The following is a 22939-nucleotide window of genomic DNA, read 5'->3' on the forward strand; positions in this document are numbered from 1 at the left end:
CATTTCATTTACTGCTGTTAGCTCCAAGTTTATGGCTTGGGAGTTGGGAGGCGGGAAGGGAGAGACTGGGCAAGAAGCCAGGTCTCCAGCACTAACACTCAGGCTTTAAATACTTTGGGCTTTTTGTACCTACTTTGTGGTATTGCTGGTATTCATGAAGCACAGACCTTTAAGTTAAAGGAGGGGGGGGAAAAAAAAGGAAACCGGAGGCAATACCCCCAACTCCCCGTCACTGGACCACAGTCTTACCTGGTTGGTAGAAGTCCGGCGACAGCTCCCTGGCCACAGCTCTTGCGATGTCACACTCCTGGCGGGCAGCCTGAGCTGCCTGGTCGGCGGCGTCCGCTTTCGCTCGTGCGTGTGCGGTCCTGCACGGAGCACAAAGGGCGAGTCAGCAAGGGCGGCACCTTGTTAATCACACACGGACACGCAGCTGTCTGTGGTCTGGGGAAGAAAAAGGCTGCGATCATGGCCACATGCCTCCAACTGCAAGTTTTAGGGTCACATTGTTGAGAGAGATCAGTGAAGACGACATGGATGAGGCCACCCATACATATTGCCTCCATCCTCCTTCCAAGAGAAATGAAAAGGGTGAGCAAGTCCTGCAAAGCCTGACACAAAGCCCGGTTTTCAGAACTCACAGGATCAAATCTGCGGACTCCTGCTGGCGGGTCAGGTCTCCCCGCCCCAGACCACGGAGAGCAGAGTTGGAGCTGATGAATACACCGTGTGCGTGAATTCAATTTCCTACGGTAGGACTAAATAAGAAGTTGATCGACAAGGGTCTGCCCAGGAGCGTGCTGGAGGAGTAATTCCGGAGAGAGAGCAGTAAGCCTCTTTATCTGCGGCACTGATTACCATGATGTAAATATTCCCTTCTTGAGCAACCGAAGCGACTGACATGATGTCACTGGATGCGCAGCTGGGGAGACATGCATGCGATGGGCTCTCACCAGCCTGTAGAAGCAGAGCATGGGATGTGCTCTTAAGAATATGCTCAGGAGGTTCTAAGGAGTCCATTTAAGTAAGTGTTTTTGTGTAAAACAAGGAGACAGAGTTGGGGAGGAGGAAACGAGGTCTTTCGATCTTCTACCTGCCCGTTGGCCCATCCTCACTCACAAAATCTCTCCTCTTTCCAGAGGACTAGGGTGAGGGAGAAGGCAGCCAGGCAGAGAAGGCGGGGGGCCTCTTATGGTAAGACGGGAGAACTGATGTCCACCTGCTCAAGAAGAGAGGATTTGGAGGGCAAGATGGGGAACTCTGGTTCATCTCCTTCCAAAGGAGACCTTGTCCAGTTAGTATTTAGATGATAATCATGGGCATCTACTTCTTAGAATTCAGGTAGCCTTCCATCCGATTTTACTGGCACCAGGCAGGGCTGTAGATAACCAGTAGTAAAAGCTTACTGAATGTTTGAAAGAGGCGCTTGCACTGATTTCAGAAACAGCAGGAGAGGAAACGCTGGGAAACAGTATTGTGCCCCAGCAGTTCACAGCGGGGAAGACGCGGCCAGGGCAGGCCGACTGGGACCGGCTGCAGGCTGGACGTGGGGAAGGTGGGGTCTCACCTGAGACGGGGGTGGGGGCTCACTGGCAGGAGGTCCTGTTCTCAAATTCTCCAACTGCCTCCTCTCATTCCGTGTCCTCAGGGGACCCCCACTCCTCTTCCGCTAGGACCTAGTGAAGGTTGGAGACTGGATGTACTAGGATGTGAGCTTCCCAAGCTTGGGATTTTACATTTCTGGTTCTCTGCTAGATTCTCCGTATGGACAACGCTGCCTGGCACACAGTCTTTACAGGGGGCTCATTTTATGAATAAAGGGTTGAATGACGCTTCCTTAGGAACAGCTGGGTAGTGGCTTAACGATGAATGGACTGACACAACTACAGAGCCAGTAAGACCAGCGGCTGCCACGGCTTCAGGGCAGAAATGGGGGAGGGGTGAAGAGGGGCAGCACAGGGGACATGGAGGGCAATGAAACTACTGTGCAGGACACGTGACATTATGCATGTGTCTAAACAGTACCGAAGAGTGAGCGCTAATCTCAACTATGGACTTTCGTTAATACTAACATATCAATACTGGTTCAACTGTACCCTCTACTGCAAGATATTAATAACAGGGGAAGCTGTGTGGGTGTGGGGAGAGGAGGTATATATACCTGGGAACAAACTCCATGCTTTCTGCTCAATTTTTCTGTAAATTTAAAGCAGCTCTAAAAAAATAAAATTTATTAATTAAAACTGAATGGACCAACCTCCAATCATCAAAATTGTTATTTCTGAATCATAGAGGACATTTTAGATTATAAGGGATCGTGAAATGGAAACAAAATCAATGTTTAGTCTCCATGTTGCGTCCGAGAATCAATGGATGCCCTGCTTTACGTTCTGTTTCTCAGAATCTCCAACCTTTCTTCCCACAATTATTTTCCATTTTATCTGCTATTCTTAGATAGAACCTAATTATGTCTAGGCATAATTAATGAAGCCATAAGAGTACAGTTATGCTGCCTTATAATAAAATCTGCTAGCCCTTCAATGATAAATTTGTAAAACTCAGTACAAACAGTTTATCCTGACACTATCACAATACATCACCAAACACTCAAATAAAATGGTACCATTTCTTTCCACCACATTTTACAATATGTGAAGCTGGAGAATAAACAGATACAGCTTAACCTTTCTCCAAATATATTTTGGAAGTACAGTGTCAGTAAAGCTGTGACCCTTTACTTTTTTACTTGCTCCTTCCTGTGCCCAAACAGGGAGGGAACCTTTCCATCTAGTGCCCCTCTGTGCGTCACGTATCTGGCACAGCTGGCAAGATGAGTCAAAACCACATTCAAACCCTAAACCAGAGGCCTGCACCAGTGCTTCTGGTAGCCCTGGACCCAAAGACAGGAAGTAGAAGAGAACAGGAACCCATCTGAGCTTGCTGTCACCACCAGCTTGGGGTGGCCAGGCCATTGACAGGTCTAGATAATAGCCTGGGGAGAAATCTGGGCTTAATGCTGGCTCATGTTAGTGAATTCATGTGTTCAAATCCCAGGCTCAGTTCCAGAGCCAGACACAACCCCTTTATTCAGCCAAGTGGTAAGACATGCCATTGTTGGTGGTTTGGGGGGGGTGGGGGGTCCCGCTAGTCCGTCTGGGGAGGTCAGCTGAAAACAATGCAAAGTGGATGCTCTGGGCTGTGGCTGGTCACATGCAGAACATACACACACAAAAGGAGCATGCATGCCCAGTGAGTCTTTCACATATTCAAACACTGCTGATATCTGTAAGTGGTCAGACCCCCCCAAATCTCCAAATGCCATCATCACATACACTTGCTCCCATAAAATTCAGTGAAAAGTAAGTAAAAAGCAACTTCTTTCAGTTAGGCATCCGCTATCGACTTTCTGTTAGGGCCATAATGTTACAAAGACCCAAGTTTTAGCTTGTGGAGAGTTACTAGGTTCGGGTGAAGAGGCACAGAGCCCTGAGTGGCTGGCTAAGCCAGGTGACATCCCCCAGACATAAGCCCTGCAAAGGTCACGTGTGAACAGCTAAAACAGTAATTGTGGAATTTCTGGATGTGACGCAGCCGCTGAATACAGGTACTTACCTTCAACCTATTTTTCCAATCAGTAATTTGATGATGACTATCTGAGTTTTTTTTCTTCAATAAGTGAGATAGTTTTTCATGAACTCACAAGTCACTTAGCTCAGAACAGAACAGTCTGGCTTTCCTGATTCTTCTTAAACCTAGTAATGCTTTTACAAAAATAAAAAAGTCTACTGACTATATTAAACATGCCTGGCATATACTTACTCCTGCTAAGGTAACGCGCTGGGCCCTTAGAGGTCTGTCCCAACTTTTAACTTCAATCTTTTATTCATCTACTTGCTGACACAGCTGATGAAGATTTTAACTTAGAACGGACAAACTGTATACCACATTTACAAATTTTGTTCTTTCTGCTGTTTATACATTCTCTCCACAACAATAAACTGTTTTTAAAAATTGTGAATTCGGAGGTCTTTAAGAATTTGGTATATTAAATCAAAGTCAGCTTACAGATAGGATTTAAAATTTGGTGACAGAGCCTATGATCTACTGGGCTCAGGAGCCGTATAGGTGATCTGCTTTGATGTCCCAACATTTAAAGAAGCTTATTAGGAAAACGGTAGAATGAGAGCAGTTGTGCGTAAGAATCCAGAGCTCAGGTGATGGCAGCCCCATCACCTGAAGGCTGAAGCCTACACCCTTCCGTCACATGCCACAGCCACGGCGGGCAACCCCCTGCTGGCACTACCTCGCAGACTCACCCTCCGTCCTGCCGGGTCCTGTTCTCAACGCTGCGCCTGCCCTGGTCACAGCCGAGGTCTCTCACCGGGGCCACCGCGGGGACGGAACAGGCCCTGCTGCTATCTTCAACGTCCACCACCCGCTTCCCTTCTGGTTTTCTTGGAAATGCCTGATAAGAGCTCAAATTCCTTCCTGGGTTAAGGCATCATGGTAAGAAAATGCAACATATACGACCCGTTAGCCTTCCTTTTGGACTATGACCTTACTCATTTACGAGAGACCCAGATTTGTGAAAGCCATTTACCTTGTGCATATAGTTGTGGCCCTTTTAAAGAAAAAAATCAGTCTGTTAAGCAAGGAATGCTCTTGACAGGAGTGAGAGTGAGGGGGCTGCAGAGACCTCGGCTTAAAAACAGAGGCAAGATTTCTAAGTTACTGCACTGGGAAGAAACTGTTCTTTCGATCTTGATGAGCTTCTCTGATAAGACCAGCCTGGCAAGGCTCAGCGTATATTCCCTTCTGTTAATGTACAGGCAGGTCCCTTAGATGTCTGTCTCAACTTAAAAAAATTTTTTTAAAATATTTATTTATTTTTGAGAGAGACAGACAGGGTGACGCAGGGCTCGAACCCACGAATCATGAGATCATTACCTGAGCCAAATTCGGGTGCTCGACTGACCTGAGCCATTCAGGTGCCGTGTCAACTTTTTTTTAATGGCTATGTATTTTTTGAAAGAGAGAGAGTGGGAGTAGGGCAGAGAGAAAAGGAGACACAGAATCCGAAGCAGGGTCCAGGCTCCAAGCATCAGCACAGAGACTGATGTGAACCATGAGCCGAAGTCCAGTGCTCAACCAACTGAGCCACCGAGGCACCCCTGTCTCAACTTCTAACTTCCAATCTTCTATACATCTGCTGACTGACACAGCTCATGAAGACTTTAATCTACAAAATGATTACATCTTACAGGATTCTGTTAAATCTTGATTTTCAGAAAATGTGGTTTGCAAAGACTGCTTGTTATGGGTCTAGTCTTTACCATTTTATGAGTTCTTAAATACTACTTTCCTCTCTCCGTTGCTTTTTTTGTATTTCTTTTTGTTTGTTTTTCTTCTTCTCCTTCTCCTTTTGTTGTTGTTGTTTGCTTTTTAAAAGACAGGACCTGCACTAGCAACTTCAAGATAGAATTCTGGTTAAAAACAAGCTCCATCACTAACCAAGAGACGCCTCTTCCACTGGGGCAGGGGTTGCTCTCTTCCTTTCACTACAAGTGAAAGCAAGTTATACAGACATAAAATGCAAACGAAGGAGAAGGCTACGCCCATTGAAGTTTGGTATTTGATCTTTCAAGGGCCCAAACATTCTCAGAGGTGTGATAAACCGGCTTTGAAAGCATTACTAGCCAGAGACTGTGCTGAGGTCAGTCCAGGCCACAGATGATTCTTGTCCCAGAGAGAAAGGTCAAACCACACTACGTTAGCTGTCACAGAAATCCCTTCAGAGAATCATAACTCGTATCATACCCTCGGCTTTTTATCAAAGGGAGGGAGGAGGAGCCAAGATCCATAGGAAGAATGTTTACATACCTTTTGTAAAATGCCACCCACTATGTGTGACACTGTTACGTCTATACACACCTTGGTGACACATTCCTCTTAGAGTTTAGTGCCGGGAAAAATAATGGTCTTCGATGATAAACTTGTGTGCCTCCTTGTGTGACATGATGTGAACTACATAATCTATCATTTCTCTTTTTGTTAAGGCTACTAGGAATCTTGTAAAACTACCTTCAGTCTATGTGTATGGTTACTTCTCTAGCTACAAGGCTTTAACATTCCCCAATGTTAGGAACTCTAGTATGGATGTGAATCATAATGACCTGCAAATCCTTTTTTGGAAACTGGAAGGATATTGGGGGAAAAAAATCAGCAGATCAACAAGCTTTTGTTTTACAAACTTTTCTGAACTCTAATCTCTCACCATATGTTAGAGCTCAGGAATATATGTCACAACTTGGGGACGAGCAAAACCTATTATTCAACTTCCTTTATAGGATTTTTTCTACATTCAGAACATTTTCAAGCTTGGAAAAATAAGTCTTCATTCTTATGTACATTATAGATTTTATTCTACAACATTTTATCAAACCCAATACACTTAAAGGCTATAGTCTCTGGACAGACCAGGTCAAAAGCACATTTATATCCTCAGTGGGAAGTGGGCAAATAATGCACTATATTCTACTTTATTCTGAGTTTTATACAATTTACCTAAAAGTTACCTCCATATGTATTTTATGCACTGAGAAAAATCTGATATAAAAAAACATTTGATAGGTTTTATACTTTAAATAATTTTCAGAAAAAGTCCCTTTTAATGAGGGTCACTCTGAAGTTTAAAAATGTTAGCACTAAACAAGATTACAACTTCTCTTTAAAACATAATCACCTGTAACTCACTGGGTGGGAGAAAATATTTGCTGATCATTTATCTGATAATGGGTTAATACCCAGAATATGTAGGAACTCCTTCAACTCAGTAACAAAAAAAATCAACTAAAAAAAGGGCAAGGGACTTGGACATTTCTGCAAAGAAGATATGCAAATAGCCAATGAGCACGGGAAGATGCTCAACATTGCTAGTCACAATGGAAATGCACATGAAAATCACGAGATACTACCTCACACTCATTAGGATGGTTACTACAAAAAAAAAAAAGAAAAAACAACAAGTGCTGGTGAGGATGTGAAGAAATTGGAAACCTTGTGCACTGCTGGAGGGAGTAGAAGATGGCGTGCTGCTGCTATAGAGAACAGTATGGAGGGTATGAAAATTAAAAAATTAAACAGATTTACCATATGATCCACCACCTCTACTTTTGGGTGTATGGTCAGAAGTGAAAGCAGGGTCTCAAACAGGTATCTGTACCCCTATGTTCTCAGCAGCATTATTCATTCACAATCGCCAAATGGTGGAAACAACCCAAGTGTCCGTCAATGAATGCATCGATAAACAAAATGTGGCGTATACATACATAGAATATTTTTCAATATTAAAAAGGAAGGGAATTCTGACACATGCTATAAAGCATGGATAGACCTTGAGGACATCATGCTAAGTAAAGCAAGCCAGTCACAAAAGGCTACACATCCAATGCTTTCACTCATATGAGGTCCCTAGATAAGTCAAGTTCATAGAGACAGAAAGAAGGGTGGTTGCCAGGGCTAAAGCAAAGGGAACAAGGAGCTGTCATTCACCAAGGATAGGTTTTAGTTTTGCAAGATAAAAAAGTTCTCAAGATTGGTTGCACAACAGTGTGATTGTACTAAACACTACTGAACTACATACTTAAAATGATTAGGATGGTAGATTTCATGTTGTGTATACTTTACGATTAAAAATTAAAAATAAAATCACCTGATGTACAAGTGTTTATGGAGAATCCCAGGTGTTTTAATCAAGTGAGAAGAAAAGACCAAATGTTAGGCTCTCAGATGAGAAGCTGCTGCACTAGTCCAAGCCAGGGCACACTAAGTATCTAGGGAGGGCAAGAGCTGAAAGGAATAGTCCATGGACGTTTTAAGGGAAGGATTATCAGAACTCTGAAACATGAGGGCAGCCTCTGTGTTAAGCCATCTCTTAACAAAAATCATGGAGCAGAGGCTGTCTCAAGGAATATTGGTGGAATGGATAAATGGGTAAGGGGAGAAACATAGAAGAAACCCCACGACACTATCTAACGTGGTATCCTGATGAATGGCTTCCTACAGATAGAAATGGTGCAGGTGGTAAGGGGAGACCGTTGGAAGGTGATGACAAGTTCAGTTTTAGATGAGCAGGATTTTACATGACACAGGCATTTCTAGTTAGAAATACTGGGCTGTGATGCAAAGTATAGGTCAAGGTTACAAAAGGAAGATGGGCATCATGATCACAGAAGATGAATTCGTGAAAGATGGATGAGGATGAACCCACCAAATAAATGAGTTACAAAACACAAAGAACTGAGGACTGAGACAAAACTGTCCTAGAGACTTGGAGAAGGAAATGAGTAAACCGAGAGGTGCTAGCAGGCAGGCAGAAGGTGAACTTACAATAGGACCATTCAAAGCTCTTATTGTTGGGGTGCCTGGGTGGCTCAGTCAGGTAAGTGTCTGACTTTTGATTTCAGCTCAGGTCATGATCTCACAATCATGAGATACAGACCCAAGTCCGGCTTTGTGCTGAACATGGAGCCTACTTAAGATTCTCTCTCTCTCTCTCTCTCTCTCTCTCTCTCCCTCTCTCTGCTGCTCTCCTGCTTACACATTCTCCACCCCCCACCCCCCCAACAAACAAAGTTCTTGTTCTTGGATAAATCTTGTGCTCCTCTTAGGAGTTAAGTGGGCCAGATCTGAATGTGTGTCTTCTCTGGGGCAGAGGCACTGACTGGCTGATTTATGTGTAGCCTCTGAAACAAGCACATTTGGAATCTGAGGAAGGGTTGGTGATGCTGGAGAAAGAGGAAGGCAGAAGGGAGGCTGCTGAATTTGATAAGAGTCTGAGAGAAAGCAATACTAAGAAGCCCCCTTGCAGAAGCCAGACAGATGGGGGCTGGTGAGGAAATGGGCAGAGGAAGCGGAGGAAGCAGGTGTGGGCCACATGCTTGAGACCTTTGACCCAGAAAGGAAGGAGAAAATGTGGACAGAAGGATTAGCTGGACCAAGGGAAAAGACGTTTTACTCTTAAGAAAATGAGAACTGATCTTATCACGAGGTGGGAAGAAAGATGCCAAGACAACAGGGGAAAATTAAGAAGCCTGGAGAAGGTGACAATTGTTGGAGACAGGTCCTGGATGAGGTAAAAGAAAGGAAATAAGAAAAAACATAAGAACACTGATGGGTCCATCCAATGTTTTAAGGTTATCTGAAAGATCTTTTGAAAGCCTGAAAGAGATATAGAATGATATAAGCTTTGGAACCAGACAGACCTGGGTAATAATTCCAGTTTATCACATACTGGGCTCCTTCAGATTCAATTTCCTTACCTATAAAATGGGGGAGGATATTACCTTGTAGAGTTGTTCTGGATCACAATTGACTGATATGAAGTACTTAGTCCTAACTTAGGGTAATGGAGTCAATAAATGGCTATGAGTCTTCTGCTAAAATTGTGGGCCAGTGGGAAGAATGTGGGGGAGTTAAAAAGGTGAAGATCTGGAATCATAACTGTACAAAAAGTCCTAGGGAACAGAAAAAAGGAGTACTGGAATAGCTCAACAGGACCAGGAGGACCTGACTTCAGGTCTCCATGATTCCACCATATCCTCCTCTTACAGGACTCTCTTTTCTGGGAGAAGCACAGAAAGTAGAAGATGGCCTTGATGCAGGGTGGAGCTGTTGACGAGGAGGACGAGAACAGAACCTTAGGTCGGGCACATAGCCATCGATGGACTGGGGACCAGGGGAAACAGCAAGAGTTAAGCTAGGATCAAGTGAAAAACATAAAGGCAATTTGGTAATTGTGAAGTCCTATCAACGTAGACTATTCTTATAGTTTTAGGTGCTTTTTAATTGATCAAAGTAAAACTTCTGTCCTTCCTAGGGCAGATTCATAGAAACTACCTTATTCTGAGACTAAATCTGATGTACTACTAAAGGGTATGCTTTTAGTTCAAATTATCAGCCAGGAGGCTCTTGATAACAAAAGATGGGTCAAATTATTTGAAAATGGATGCATGTTTAATAAAATGACACTAGATACATCATGACTATAGTTTCTATTTAGCACCGTAACAGAAATATCTGGATGTGTCTGGTAAGAACTTTGCAACCCTCAGAACAGAGGAGACCTGGGTAATAAGAACTGACATGTCAGGGTGCCTGGGTGGCTCAGATAGGTGGGCATCCAACTCTTGATCTTGGTTCAGGTCATGATCACATGGTTGGTGGGTTCAAGCCCTCACACTAGGGTCTGTGCTGGCAGCATGGAGCCTGGTTGGGATTCTCTCTCTCTGTCCTTCCCTTGCTTGTGTGTGCTTTCTCTTTCCATCAAAAATAAATTAAGAATAATAAAAAAAGAACTAGCATGTCAGTGTTATTTTTAGTTCTCCATCAATGTTGTTCTACTTCTTATCCTTTACCAGGGGTCTATTATGGGTACAAATTAAAGCACAGTATGACTAAGAATTAGAGCAATTTAAGACAACCCAGAGGTCAAAACATGATGGCAGCCAGCGGTGTTCAGCTGCCATCATGAGGCTGATGGAGTGGCTCAAAGGCGGACCTCATCTCCACCTTACTGCCGCCAGTGCCCAATACATGTACACCATGATGCTCAAGCTATTCCATTTGATAAGCATCTCTACATTAAGGAAAATTAAGGAAACATCATTCACTCATAAAAAATATCACATCAACTCTTAAGAACTAACTCCTCCTTGAACTCATAGTTGAAACACATTCTCGAAGGTAATAAAATATCCATTTTCTATCTCACATGACCTAAAATGGCTTTCCAAATGTCCCAAATCAAACGGTTTCCACTTTACTTCGTTCTATTTAGATATGCTTCGACAGTGAACAATGAGGGATCTATTCCACCGCCGAACATCTGACAGGGAGCAGCATGAGCCAGAGCCGGCTGGGGGCTGGCTGTGAAGGACCAGTCTGCATCTTGAGCTCGGTCATGCTAAATGTGCGCGTTTGGGAGCTGTGGAGTTTATGAGGCCTCCTTTGACAGGGGTGCTGAAACAGAAGGGATAAACAGTGGACCCCTGAACAGTAACAACGCCCTGCATGGTCAAAAATCCACGGGCACCTTTTGACTCTCCCCAAACTTACCTACTCACTGCCTACCGTGGAGCCTACTTTACTGATCACTTAAAACAGTTCATTAACACATATTTTTAAAATTTGTTTTAATATTCTTACTATCAAGGAAGCCTGAGAAAAGAAAATGTTATGAAGAAAATAGTAAGGGAAAATATATTTACAGTGTTATACTGTAGCCCCTGACGCCCACCCCCCCCCCCAAAATACACATCTAAGTTCAAGGGTCAGCTGTAATTATTCTCTCCACAAACTAGTTTTAATCATTTTGTGTTTCCTTATAGAAACTGTAATTCAGGCAGTCCGTTTATTTCAGGAGTGGTTTGTGATGAGGAGTCATTCAACGGTTCAACTAAGAATCGTTGACTATGTTTCCTTTAAATCTTTAGCCTTTTTGTTGCAATAGGTACTGGGGACAATATAAAAAGCAGACAGGATTAGCTCTGGTTTATGTTAACCTTCCGGTTGTGAGGAGGTACCTCACGAAGAGTTCTGCCTTCCCAGACAGATGGAAACACACACAGAGCTGGAAGGGTCTCTGAGCGCCCGCACGGCCCCCGCGGGAAAGGGCAGAGCCCGAGTCTTCTTAGCTTTAGGGCCCTGTGGGGTGACTATGTCGTGAAATGATTTCCGTATTACTAGCCTCTAGATTTTGCTTTAGCAAACACTGTGATTTAATTTCATTTTCTGGTTATAAACTTCTTTCTGCTATAAAAATTCATTCATATCCATTGTTCTTATATTCATGCCCTCCTTATTTCTCTATCCAATGCTTTAAAATGAATAGATTTATGATTCCCATTGAAAAATGCTAATTTTGAGCTTTCTTCTTTAAATATTTTTTAAAAAATCAGTCTTGGCTGACTTTCAAATGAAAATAACACACCATAGAAAACTCTAGACTATGGGAAAGATTCAGTTTTCATCGAGGGTATTCTTCAGCAGGAACATTTTTAGGTGGTGTTAAAAATACTACAGATTCATCCAACTCGTAGTTGCCTTTCCCCATATCACCAAATTAGTAATTAACGCCTCCGGCTTTAAAAGGAGATATCAGAAGATCATCCAGTTCTTCCAGAATTCTTAAAAAGTTTTCTTCTTCATCCTCCTGAGACTCTCAGAAAATTTGTTGTAAATTTACCTGCATTCAGTATTTGCTGTGTTCAACAGAGAACAGCCATATTTCATCCCAGTATTCAAGAGATAAAATAGTGGCTTGCCCTGGGACACAGAGAAGTGGAAGCAGAAAACAGATATATAAACCAGGGTAACTGGTTTTTGTGCTGCACCTTTCAATAAAAGTAACAATACAATTTGGGGGGCAGAGGCAGTCTTGAAGATGAAGATGAAGATGTGTATATTGAGACTGAAATGTGTACTTCATTAGAGATGGTGGTAGAAACACAAGGCAGGATTCAAAGAAAGTAAAAAAAAAAATCATGTTATATTCTGGCTCAAATAATAGTATTCTTTTCCTTCTGGTCCTGATAGGCTGTGAGTGATCTGCTTCAAGATTACATCCTTATGGTGCTTATACCACTTGGAATATTCTTGACCAGCAGCCTGTTGTCTGTCTGGGTTTCTACTCCAGACACATTTTGATGAACTTTTAACCTTTATTTTTCTTCTTGGAATTAATTGACACAGGGGCCTGGGATGCCATGCCTGTCAGCAGGACGGACGGGCCCCTGCTGCAGCCCTGGGAATGCAGGGGCTGGGGGCTGTCTTCCGGGACTCCATTCCTTAGGAGACAGATGCTTTCACCCAAATGGAGCTACTCCTCACCAGTCCGAGACTCAGATCAAGTCCAAAGAATCTCAGGAAGAATTCCAGGCATAGAAGGAATACTGCACATCCCAAGAACGGAGGGAATTTAGGATGTGATCTGCATTAAAGTGAGGATTTCCTTTGAGGCCCCAAATTAAAAATCTACTAATTGCTATCTTATGACTGGGGGAAAGTCATACTGACCTCTGGAGGGACAGGAAGAATTACCTGCCAAACTCCGAGGCCTCCTCGCCCCCTGGCAGAGGTCCAGGGTCTTACCTGCTGCGTCCCCACTTTCTGACAGATGCTTTAGAGGTCTGCAGGTTTACCTCAGAGCACCGGGCTATACTTTCCAAGTTGGATTTCCTCATCGTGCTTTTAGCCACAGCAGGAGTACTGGAAACAGTGCTTCCTTTCTTTTCAAGGCAATCACAGTATCTACTGAAATGACAACAGTCCTGGGGACAATAGGATGTGCTCCTGCCTTGGGGCTGCTCTGCCCTATCTGAAGTAGGAAGAATCCCCTTGCACTTATGGCAAAAAACCCTATAGCATGAGGCGCTTTGGAGGATTCTGGTAGAAGCCTGTCAAATGTATTTATAAATTTGGACCCAAATACTGTCACAATGGGGACAATGGAGTATTATACTATGCATTCTTCATTTTGTTCTAGAACGAATGGACATGCAGACAGTCCTTTTGTAGCTTCATACACAGCCCCTTTGGGTCCATCGGTTACCCTGAAAACATGAAGGACATCAAAGAAAGGAGATGCCTATGAGAGTCAATCATGATGCATAAAACATGCCCGTCCTGCAGAGGCCTCTTTCTTCTAGAGTATGTGTGGACTCCACTGCCCTGGGGACACTGCTTCTTCCAGGGAGGAATCAGAATGCCCTGAAAAACAGCACTTGTTCCCAGAGTAAGAAGAGGCTCTTTCCATTCGAGATGAGGCGGCGGCAGCGCGCAGACCAAGGCTGGGGGCACCGTGCAGCCGGAATCTACACTCTCAGGAGCCCTTACCAAGGTGCAGAATGTCCCGCTGTTCCTTGTCTTCCCATTGACGTTTCTTGGGGTCTCTGATCTTGGGTCTCGCTCCCCAAAATAATCACCCCTTGCTGATCTCTCCTGACAGCTTTCCATGGCGATGCAAATCCTCATTTCATGAGCAACTCCTAACGTCTTCTACCTCAAACACAAATCTCCATGTACTTAATTATTAGAAATGTCTAGAAATACTTTTAAATTATCTGCTACTCCAGGTGCACACAGTTCTACTTCATTCTAAATACCATGCTCACGCTCCTTTGCCTGCTTAACTACATTTACATTGCATACATCACCATCCTGCTCTGACCCCACTGCAATTCTGGCAATGCTGGTGAAGTGAAAGCTTCTGTTCCCTTAAATTTCTCTTGGGCAGATGATCACTTGTTGGCAACCGTCAGTTGTAAATATGAAATCTCCCTGCAATGTTTTTCTGAGACGTCCCAGCAAAAGCAGCAGCTCAAATGAGTGACCTTGCGTGGCAAAGTGAAATGAAAAAGGGTCTGATGCTGCTCTGAGAAAAGAGGCCTCTGTCATATCCTGAGCTCTGAGACATTATATATTTATCAGCTGTCAATTTAAATGCTAGAAGACCACGAATCTCTTCTACCATTAAAAATTCCAAAGTCGTACTAAATGTTTCCTGGTAGGTTTAATCGGACAGTGAGTTTTAGAAGAAGAATACACAAATATATGTAATTGCATAATGTATACACATTTTAATAGGTGGATGCTATATTTGATTGAAATCTATCTCTGTACGAGCAAATGTTAGCCACTATTACCAGTGTCTGAAAGTTTTTTGTTTGGTCTCATCTGCGGCAATTATCTCACTGTACTTACAGTCCTCTAATAAATTGACTTTTGATTATACTGACTCCCAGGGAACACGACAGAGTTGGAAGTAAGGAAAACTAAAAACAACTAACCAAACAAATAATATTAGGAATAAATAATTCAACCAAAATACTAGCTAAAACCCTTGTGCTGACTACAAACACTGCCCGGGCAACTAGTTCAATCAGGGCTGCTTGTATTTTTATTTATTTTTCTGGTATTTTTTTTTTTAGGGTTGCTTACATTTTTAAATTATAATCTCATTATGTACAGCACCAGGTTCCTTTGTCAAAAAGAGGCTTTATGGGGGCGCCTGGGTGGCTCAGTCGGTTAAGCATCTGGCTTCGGCTCAGGTCGTGATCTCGCAGTTCGTGGGTTTGAGCCCTGCACTGGGTTCTGTGCTGACCGCTAGCTCGGAGCCTGGAGCCTGCTTCAGATTCTGTATCTCCCTCTCTCTCTGACCCTCCCCTGCTCGCACTGTCTCTAAAAAAAAAAAACCATTAAAAAAATGAGGCTTTATGACAGGGCTATGAGGTAATCAATTCACGGGTTGCAATGTCTCCTATGCCTGGAAAACCTAAGAGCAATGTATTGTCCTTGACTCCTGATGAGAAATCACTAAGCTGGAATTCAGGAACCAGATTTTAATTGAAGATTAATAATACAGCACATTTTGATCTGTTTCTGAAATACTCTTATAAGCTTCTGAGTGCCTTGGCCAGTTTTCTCTTTTATGCTCTGGGAATGTACACTGACCTGAAATTTAAGTTATGAAGCAGGATCCTGGGGTGTACTATTTGCTGTTGTTATTTGAGCCCGTACAATCCATCTCAAAAGCCCATTTTCCCCCATCCCTTAGCCATCTCTTGGCAAAGCGCCCCACTGCCTGCCATTTGCCACTTGTTCTGGGCTATTTTAATTCTGGACGAGTTGTGGTAGTAGGCTATATTTAAGTTGGCCTGCTCTGTGAAGAAACACGGCAAATGCACGTGGCACCTTTTCCCTTTTTGACATAATCCAATTGTGCTTTGGCTTTGCGTCAAGCCGTGGGAGGTTCTGTATCATTGACGCTGGCCTGGCCCCACTGTCTACCTTCCAGGTGCCCACCGTCCATTAGGTGGGGCGGGGGCTGTTCCTTGGGAGCCCAGAACCGCGGCAGGGACCCAAGAAGCAGTCACCAAAAACTTAAAAGAGTAAACTGAGAAACATGAATAATGGAAGGAAAAGTCAAAACACCTCCGGCTCTTGGCTAAGTGCTTGCTGCTGGCACATTTGCAGAATAATTTTCCAAAGACCGACTTCTGGATATGAATTTTGAGTTTTGTAAAATATGATGCATCTATTGAGAGAGCCTTAAGGGAAATCACATGCACCTAGAAAGCCAGCTTTCTCATTTCTGAGCTTTCTGAAGTGGACGTTCTAAGAAACATTGGGTTCTAACCAGCCCCTCCTAAGGGGTCCCTGCCCTTCTCCAGTGCCATCACTTTATACACTTTCCACCTAGCACAGAAGTGTAAGTTTTAACTTGTAGTTGTGCTGTTCCTTCAGAGAAAACAGGTCTGAAATGCACCCTGATCATTAAAAGTTAAATACGATGTAAAAAACACCTTTCTAGAGAACTCCGCTGAGGTCTTATAAGCTTTGGAAGTTCAAAGCTAGCCTAAAGGCAGGATCTGTGATGAAGAACCAGAGGACACTAGCTTTTACGAAATATTTTACAAGCCCAGGAAATGTGTCTTTAGACCTTGATGTACAAATGCTGGTACTCACATACAGTGGGATTAAAATGCAGACAGTTACACGATCCTATCCGTTTAGCTGGTACAGAGCTGAAGTATAAAAACCAGATTTCTGCCTATTTACTTGAGAGATACTTATTCCAACTGCTTAGACTCTCAAAAATGATCAAGTTACTGACTTACTGTCAGCCAAGATTCTACTTGATTTTTTTGCTGCATAAACTTTATGGCCCAAGCAGGGAGTAAATAAGACTGGGCTTTTGTTTTCTGGAATGGGCAAGAAAACCATTTTAGCAATACTATGTTAAGAAAGCATTCACTCGCACAGACTTGTCAATTAATATGAAACCACTTTTAATGTCTCTGACAAAGAAAGGGCCATTAGCAGACTATTTGGTTACATGTAGTCAGGGCTACTGCTTTCAAACTTCTCCACATAGTAGCAAAACAGAGATGAAGAAAAGGACCAATACAGAGTGGCCTGCTTTTACTAGAAGGCACACCAGTGTTACAGAGTATCATTGCGTTCTGAGTACCGTGAAAACACAAGGCGAAATAACTGACCCTTTAGTTCTCTAAGCTTTTAGAGAACGAATTCCTAATTTCAATATATACAATGTCATCTTCTTTGCCAAACACATTGCCAGGCTCCCTGGTATTCTTTCAGGAATGAAAATTAGCTCAGGCTTCCCTAGTTTACCTTTTCTTTTCCTCAAATACGGTCCCAGCTCACTTTCATAAAGGCAGCAAGACAACAAAAACACATGAGCGACTCTTCCGCCACAGCCATGCACCACGATTTAAGACAAATCGTGGATTTGCAAGTCTGGATCAGAAACCCGCCCTGGAAATGCTGCCAGTGCGAGTATGTAACTGTGGCTACAGCTAATAGAAACATCATGTCCCTAAAGGAACATCAAATCCCCTCATGTAACTGCGCTAAGTCACCAGGACGGTCCTCCTATACCCAGGGTATGAGGTGGGCTCTCCTGCACTCCCTGCTCTGACAACAGGGACAGAAAGGAGTTGGGAGAGTTGTCCTCTTAGGACTGAATGAAGGCAGGGAAGAAAAAACTGGCTTTCAAAAAATAACTTTAACGATTATTAACACTTTATTTTTTTTTCTGTTTCTTTTTTCTTTTGAGAGAGAGAGAATGAGAGCAAACGAGGGGCAGAGAGTGTATACCAAATAGGCTCCATGCTGTCAGCACAGAGCCAGACCTGGGGCTCAGTCTCACCAACTGTGAGATCATGACCTGAACTGAAATCAAGAGTCAGGCGCTTAACTGACTGAACCACCAGGCACCCCGATTACTAGTACTTTCAAAGACATTTTAAATAAGGTCTTAATCATTTAACTTTTATTATATTGTGTGCTTCTGGTATTATCAACTAACACACACACATATCCAGATCACACATGTCCCAAAATTAAAATACACAAAGGGCTTTTGTCTCATTATTTCTAGGAAGTATTATATTTCTTAAGGAGCTCAGGAGAAAAACATACATAAAACAGACATATAAGACCATAAAACCATAGGTGGCCGGAGCTGATAACATAGGGGCACGGCCCAAATTTCCGGTCTGAGGGTGTGAAGAGGGGGGAGTGGCTGGGATGGGTCCCAGCAGGTACAGCAGCCATGGGCCCAGGCTGCACACAACCTGAGCAACAGGCCACACTTAGCTGTGAAGTTGTAAGCAGGTTAGTGACCGGAGAACCCTGTCCTCTGTGGCCTGGGGGCCAGCCCTGCCTCTGGTCATTATGCGGCCTTGACAGGACCAGACACAAAGGAGAGGTCAGGTCTGTTCTCACCAGTTCAGTGACCTCCACAAAGTATCACCATTGGGAAAATATAAACACTTGAGATATATTCATTGTATTAAGTTAGCAAACAAGCGTTGATGGTCATGATGCTTACCATTAACATTTCTGGAGTGCTTTAAAATTTTTTTTAATGTTTATTTATTTTTGGGAGACAGATGTAGAAAGTGAGGAGGGGTAAAAGGCAGAGAGCGAGGGAGACACAGAATGCAAAGCAGGCTCCAGGCTCTGAGCTGTAAGCACAGAGCCCAACGCGGGGCTCAAACTCACAAACTGTGAGATTAACCGACTGAGCCACCCATGCGCCCCTACTGAGTGCTCTTTATATGCCAGGTTTAACTTGCATTATGTGTTCTAAGAACTTTATGTGTAATACCTTCTGAAATCCACCTTGGGTTATGAGCTAGCGAGTGGAGTGGTGGGAGCTAATCTGAATTGCAGAGAGGAATCAGGCATGCACCCCCCAGCCCCTGCCCCAAATCCTCGTCAGGCCACAGATTTTTCCTATGGAAATCTTTTCACTTCCTATGGAAAACTTGATTTTTCTCATCATCTGAGTTACTAAAAGAACATTTTTTTTCCAAATATTATCTAAATTAGCATTTAGATAGCATTTAGACATTTTTCCTCTTTGCATGAATCGATCCTTGTATAGAATAATCTTCTAGAGACAATTTTTAAATAAGAATATATATAATCGATGCTATCAAGTAACAAGTGATTACTAGCTGCACTTTTCAAATGATTTTACTCAAAGGTATAGGATTTTTTTAACCAGGTTGCAACACTTCCCTCAGATCTCTGTAAGATGTGGAGGTCCTGCTGTCTTTCACCTGTGTTTCAGTGGGTGACACACACCAAACCCCCTCCCGTGGGCACCTCACCCCCGCGGTGGTGGCATCTGAAGCCTTCTGCCTGCCTGGCCACCCCGAGGCCACCTTGCCAGCCATACTGGTCCCTGCTGTGTCCTGCCATCTGGAGCCTCTGACTGCTCCCTCCCCACCTACTGCCCTCAGCCGTCCTTGGGTGTCTCAGCATTTGTAATATTTGGCACCGAACACCCAATACCTCAGTCTAGAGCATGTTGTTACAACCACAGCATAAATGTAATCCTTGGATTAGATTAGCATAATGGGAATTTCACAGTCTCCCTGGACTTGCTCTATAGATGTGGACACATTATTTAGGATTCACAGACTTCAAAAGTGCCAAACTAAAAATACCTCTTACGTCACATTGGGACACACTCAAAGTTGAGTTTCTTGCTGTTTGTCTAACCCTTGCCTCTACTGGTTATGAACATGGGTTCTAGAGTCAGGCTGCCTGGATACAAATCAGCTCTCACCGCTCATTAGCCTGTACCCCAGGGCACGTTGCCTCCCCTTGCCATGACGTTGCTTCTTCTTCTGTAAATTGAGAAGAGTGGTACAACCTACTTTGCAGAGGCATGATGAGGGTCGCAGGTGATACACGTAAGACCCTACAAACAGATGATGCAGATGAGGCTGGGCACAGAACACTTAACATCATTAGAGATAATACTTATCCATTTAATTAATTGAATACCTTAGAAATATGTTAAGTTGTTAAATAATATATTCAAATGGTTCAATAAAATATAAAAAACTAACGGAAGGGTGCCTGGATAGCTCAGTCAGGTAAGCATCCAATTTTGGCTCAGGGCATGATCTTGTGATCCATGAGTTCAAGCCCCGCATTGGGCTCTGTGCTCACAGCTCAGAGCCTGGAGCCTGCTTTGGCTTCTGTGTCTCCCTTTCTCTCTGCCCCTCCCCTGCTCATGCTCTTTCTCTTTCTCAAAAACAAACATTTAAAAAAATAATGGACGAAGCCTCCCTCTTACCTTGTCTGTTATTCATACCTTGGTATTAACCCAGGCACAGCTAACCAGTATTTGTTTTTTGAAAGATTTTTTCCAGAGTTTAAGTATATACAAAAAATAAGAATGTTAAGTTCCTATTTTTCCTTTTATAAAAAAGGAAGCAAAATATGCAACAAGAAAATGGTGACCAAACAGCTTTAGGCATCTTGTGTCAACTAATGTAACCCTTACCCGTCATGAGAGATAACAGTGGTGTAACTACCTAAGTGAAGCAGGGGCAGCAGAGAGGTGACGAGGGCTCCAGTCAGAAGACCTGCATGTGTGTCCTGGTCCCACCATCCGCAAACTCTGCAGCCATGGACAGATTACTTAAAGTCTTGGAGGCACAAATTCAATGTGTTTGCTGTGAGATACGTAAATCTGAAGACACTCGCTGACATATGCAACCCACAGCGTCACCACCAGCTAGAAGCTTCCCCAACCCGCAGGGCCACTCTTTCTACCCAGGAGACACCAGCTTGTGGATATGGAGACGCAAAGTCTCTGCATGTGACCTGGGATGTGGCCTGCCAGGTGCGGCTCCTTGTCTAAGGTCCCAATGGTCTACTTTTCCCTGAGGAACAGACCGCTGGGATGGGCTTCCCTCTGTATCTAGATCGACCCTGGTCAACTTTGCTAACATGGATCCAATGTCTCTGAGAGCTCATCCAAAACTGCATCAGCAGTAATGTTTACCTGACACGAGGCTTAAGTTTTAAAAACAAATGAGAGGTAAACTGGGAAGGAGAGAAGACGGACTGAAGGCCCTATGGGTTTCACTTCCTCAGAAGCAGCCAAATGCGTCCCCTGAAGGCACGGCTGGTGGGCCTTCTCACCCTGTGTTCTATGAAGTGTCAGCGCTCTGTGTTGTGACCCGGCTGCAGCTGGGCCCGTCGCTTCCCTAGGGGGCTGAGCCCTTGCCCCTAGGAGAAGCTCTGCCTGGGGTGTAGGAGATTTGGCTTTAATCACGGATTCCTTTCTATCACCTCCCCCGATACATTAGCATCCTCATCTATAAAATGAAGGAATCAGAATGAGAACAATTCGAATTCATTCTTACACCAAACTTAACCTACTTTCCCCACCACATCTGAAACAGGACACAAGCGCCTATGATCCGGCTTGCAGGCACCCATCTCCACCCCCTCGGCCTGCCCCTGCCTCCCATGTGCGGCCCCTCCACAGCTTTGACCGTGAAACCAGACAACTCTGACAACTCTGAGGTGTGAAACCACCCTGGAAAAGTAATGAGTTTTTAAAGTTCTCTTCGACTTGAGTTTTCAAGAACTGTGGCAGCTGTACTCATTTCTAGGGAAATCTGCTTATTACATATAAGTGAAAACTAGGCCTTTTATTTTTTTAAAGTGATAATAGTCTTACTAAATCTGATGAACTATTCTGGTTTGGTAAATAAAATTAGGAGCGTCAGACTTACCTCAGAGAGGCAGCTCTACCTTCTAACTACAACTTTCCTACAATTTGAATAATAAAGAACTCTAAATAATGGCCTGTACACAGCAATCAGATCATTTGCGAGAAGTAAAAACTCAAGTTGTATGTGTTTCATAACAATACAGATTAAAAAAAAAAATCTAGCAAGGGGCACCTGGGTGGTTCAGTTGGTTAAGCATCTGACTTCTGCTCGGGTCATGATCTCATGGTTCCTGGGTTCCAGCCCCGTGTCGGGCTGTGCTGACAGCTAGCTCAGAGCCTGGAGCCTGCTTCAGATTCTGTATCTCCCTCTCTCTCTGACCCTCCCCTGCTCACACTGTCTCTCAAAAATAAATAAAAAATTAAAAAAAATCTAACAATAGGTGTTAATACATAGGAGCATAATAGCCCAAGGATCTGTGACGATTCATTGCGGATCATTCTTGTAAGTGGACACCTAATGGCCACAGTCTTTAAACATCCTGTAATCAGCTAATTAAAGCTGGAATTATTAATATTACATCAATGTATTTTACAAAATCTGGAAACCGAGAAAGACCATTTAGTTCCAACTCATTTTTGTAGATCAGGATACGGAGGCCTAGAGGGGTCACGGTTCCTTCTTGCACACGTACATGTGCATACAGTGGGGGGACGGGGTTTGTTTGCCCGCACATGTGCACACGGTGGGGGGAGGGGGGCTTGTTTGCCCGCACATGCGCACATGGGGGTGTGTGTGTCTGCGTTAGGTGACCCCAGCCTCTCCAGCCCAGCACCCGCAGGGACGGCGTGATGGGAAGCTTTATTACAGACACAGAGAATGCAAAGCAGTAATATTCCTAACTAGTTGGGCAAATGGTATCAGTTCACCAGCCATAAACTGGTAAAGTGAGGGGGCCTGCTATCCTCAGGGGACATCAGGCCTTGTGCGTGGGGATGGCTATTTTTCAGGTGTGACTGCCGACAACTGAGCTCCTCTTCAGCAAAGTGGACAGGTCTTTTCCATTAGTTACACTAAGGCACTCCCCCTTCTTACTAGTGAAAACACACAGGAGAGGGGTGAGGCGGGGGAGGAGCAGCCCATACAAAAGGAAGGAAGGTGACAGGGAAGGCAAGGAGGGGAGGAAAGACAGCAACGCATGGGCTACTGTGGGTTCAACACAGCAGAGGGTAACCATACCGCACATATCCTAGAGTGAAGTCTGACGTTGGAAAATGATCTTAAGTCCCTGAGAGGAACATGAAAATTAAAGTTTTCATATTTACAATGCAACTATAGTGTGTGTGTGCATACATAAATACAAAATACCC

The 22939-nt window shown here is 43.7% G+C and overlaps 1 protein-coding gene across 1 annotated transcript in view; it reads right to left on the minus strand.

Annotated features, from left to right (window-relative positions):
* Window positions 1-22939, minus strand: part of JPH1 (junctophilin 1) — an 86946-nt gene that overhangs the window by 24134 nt on the left and 39873 nt on the right. The window contains 1 exon segment of the mRNA XM_029923504.1: window positions 250-368. Within this exon segment, the coding sequence (XP_029779364.1) occupies window positions 250-368 (119 nt within the window).

Source organism: Suricata suricatta, chromosome 15 (assembly GCF_006229205.1).
Source record: "Suricata suricatta isolate VVHF042 chromosome 15, meerkat_22Aug2017_6uvM2_HiC, whole genome shotgun sequence".
Taxonomy (NCBI): Eukaryota; Metazoa; Chordata; class Mammalia; order Carnivora; family Herpestidae; genus Suricata; species Suricata suricatta.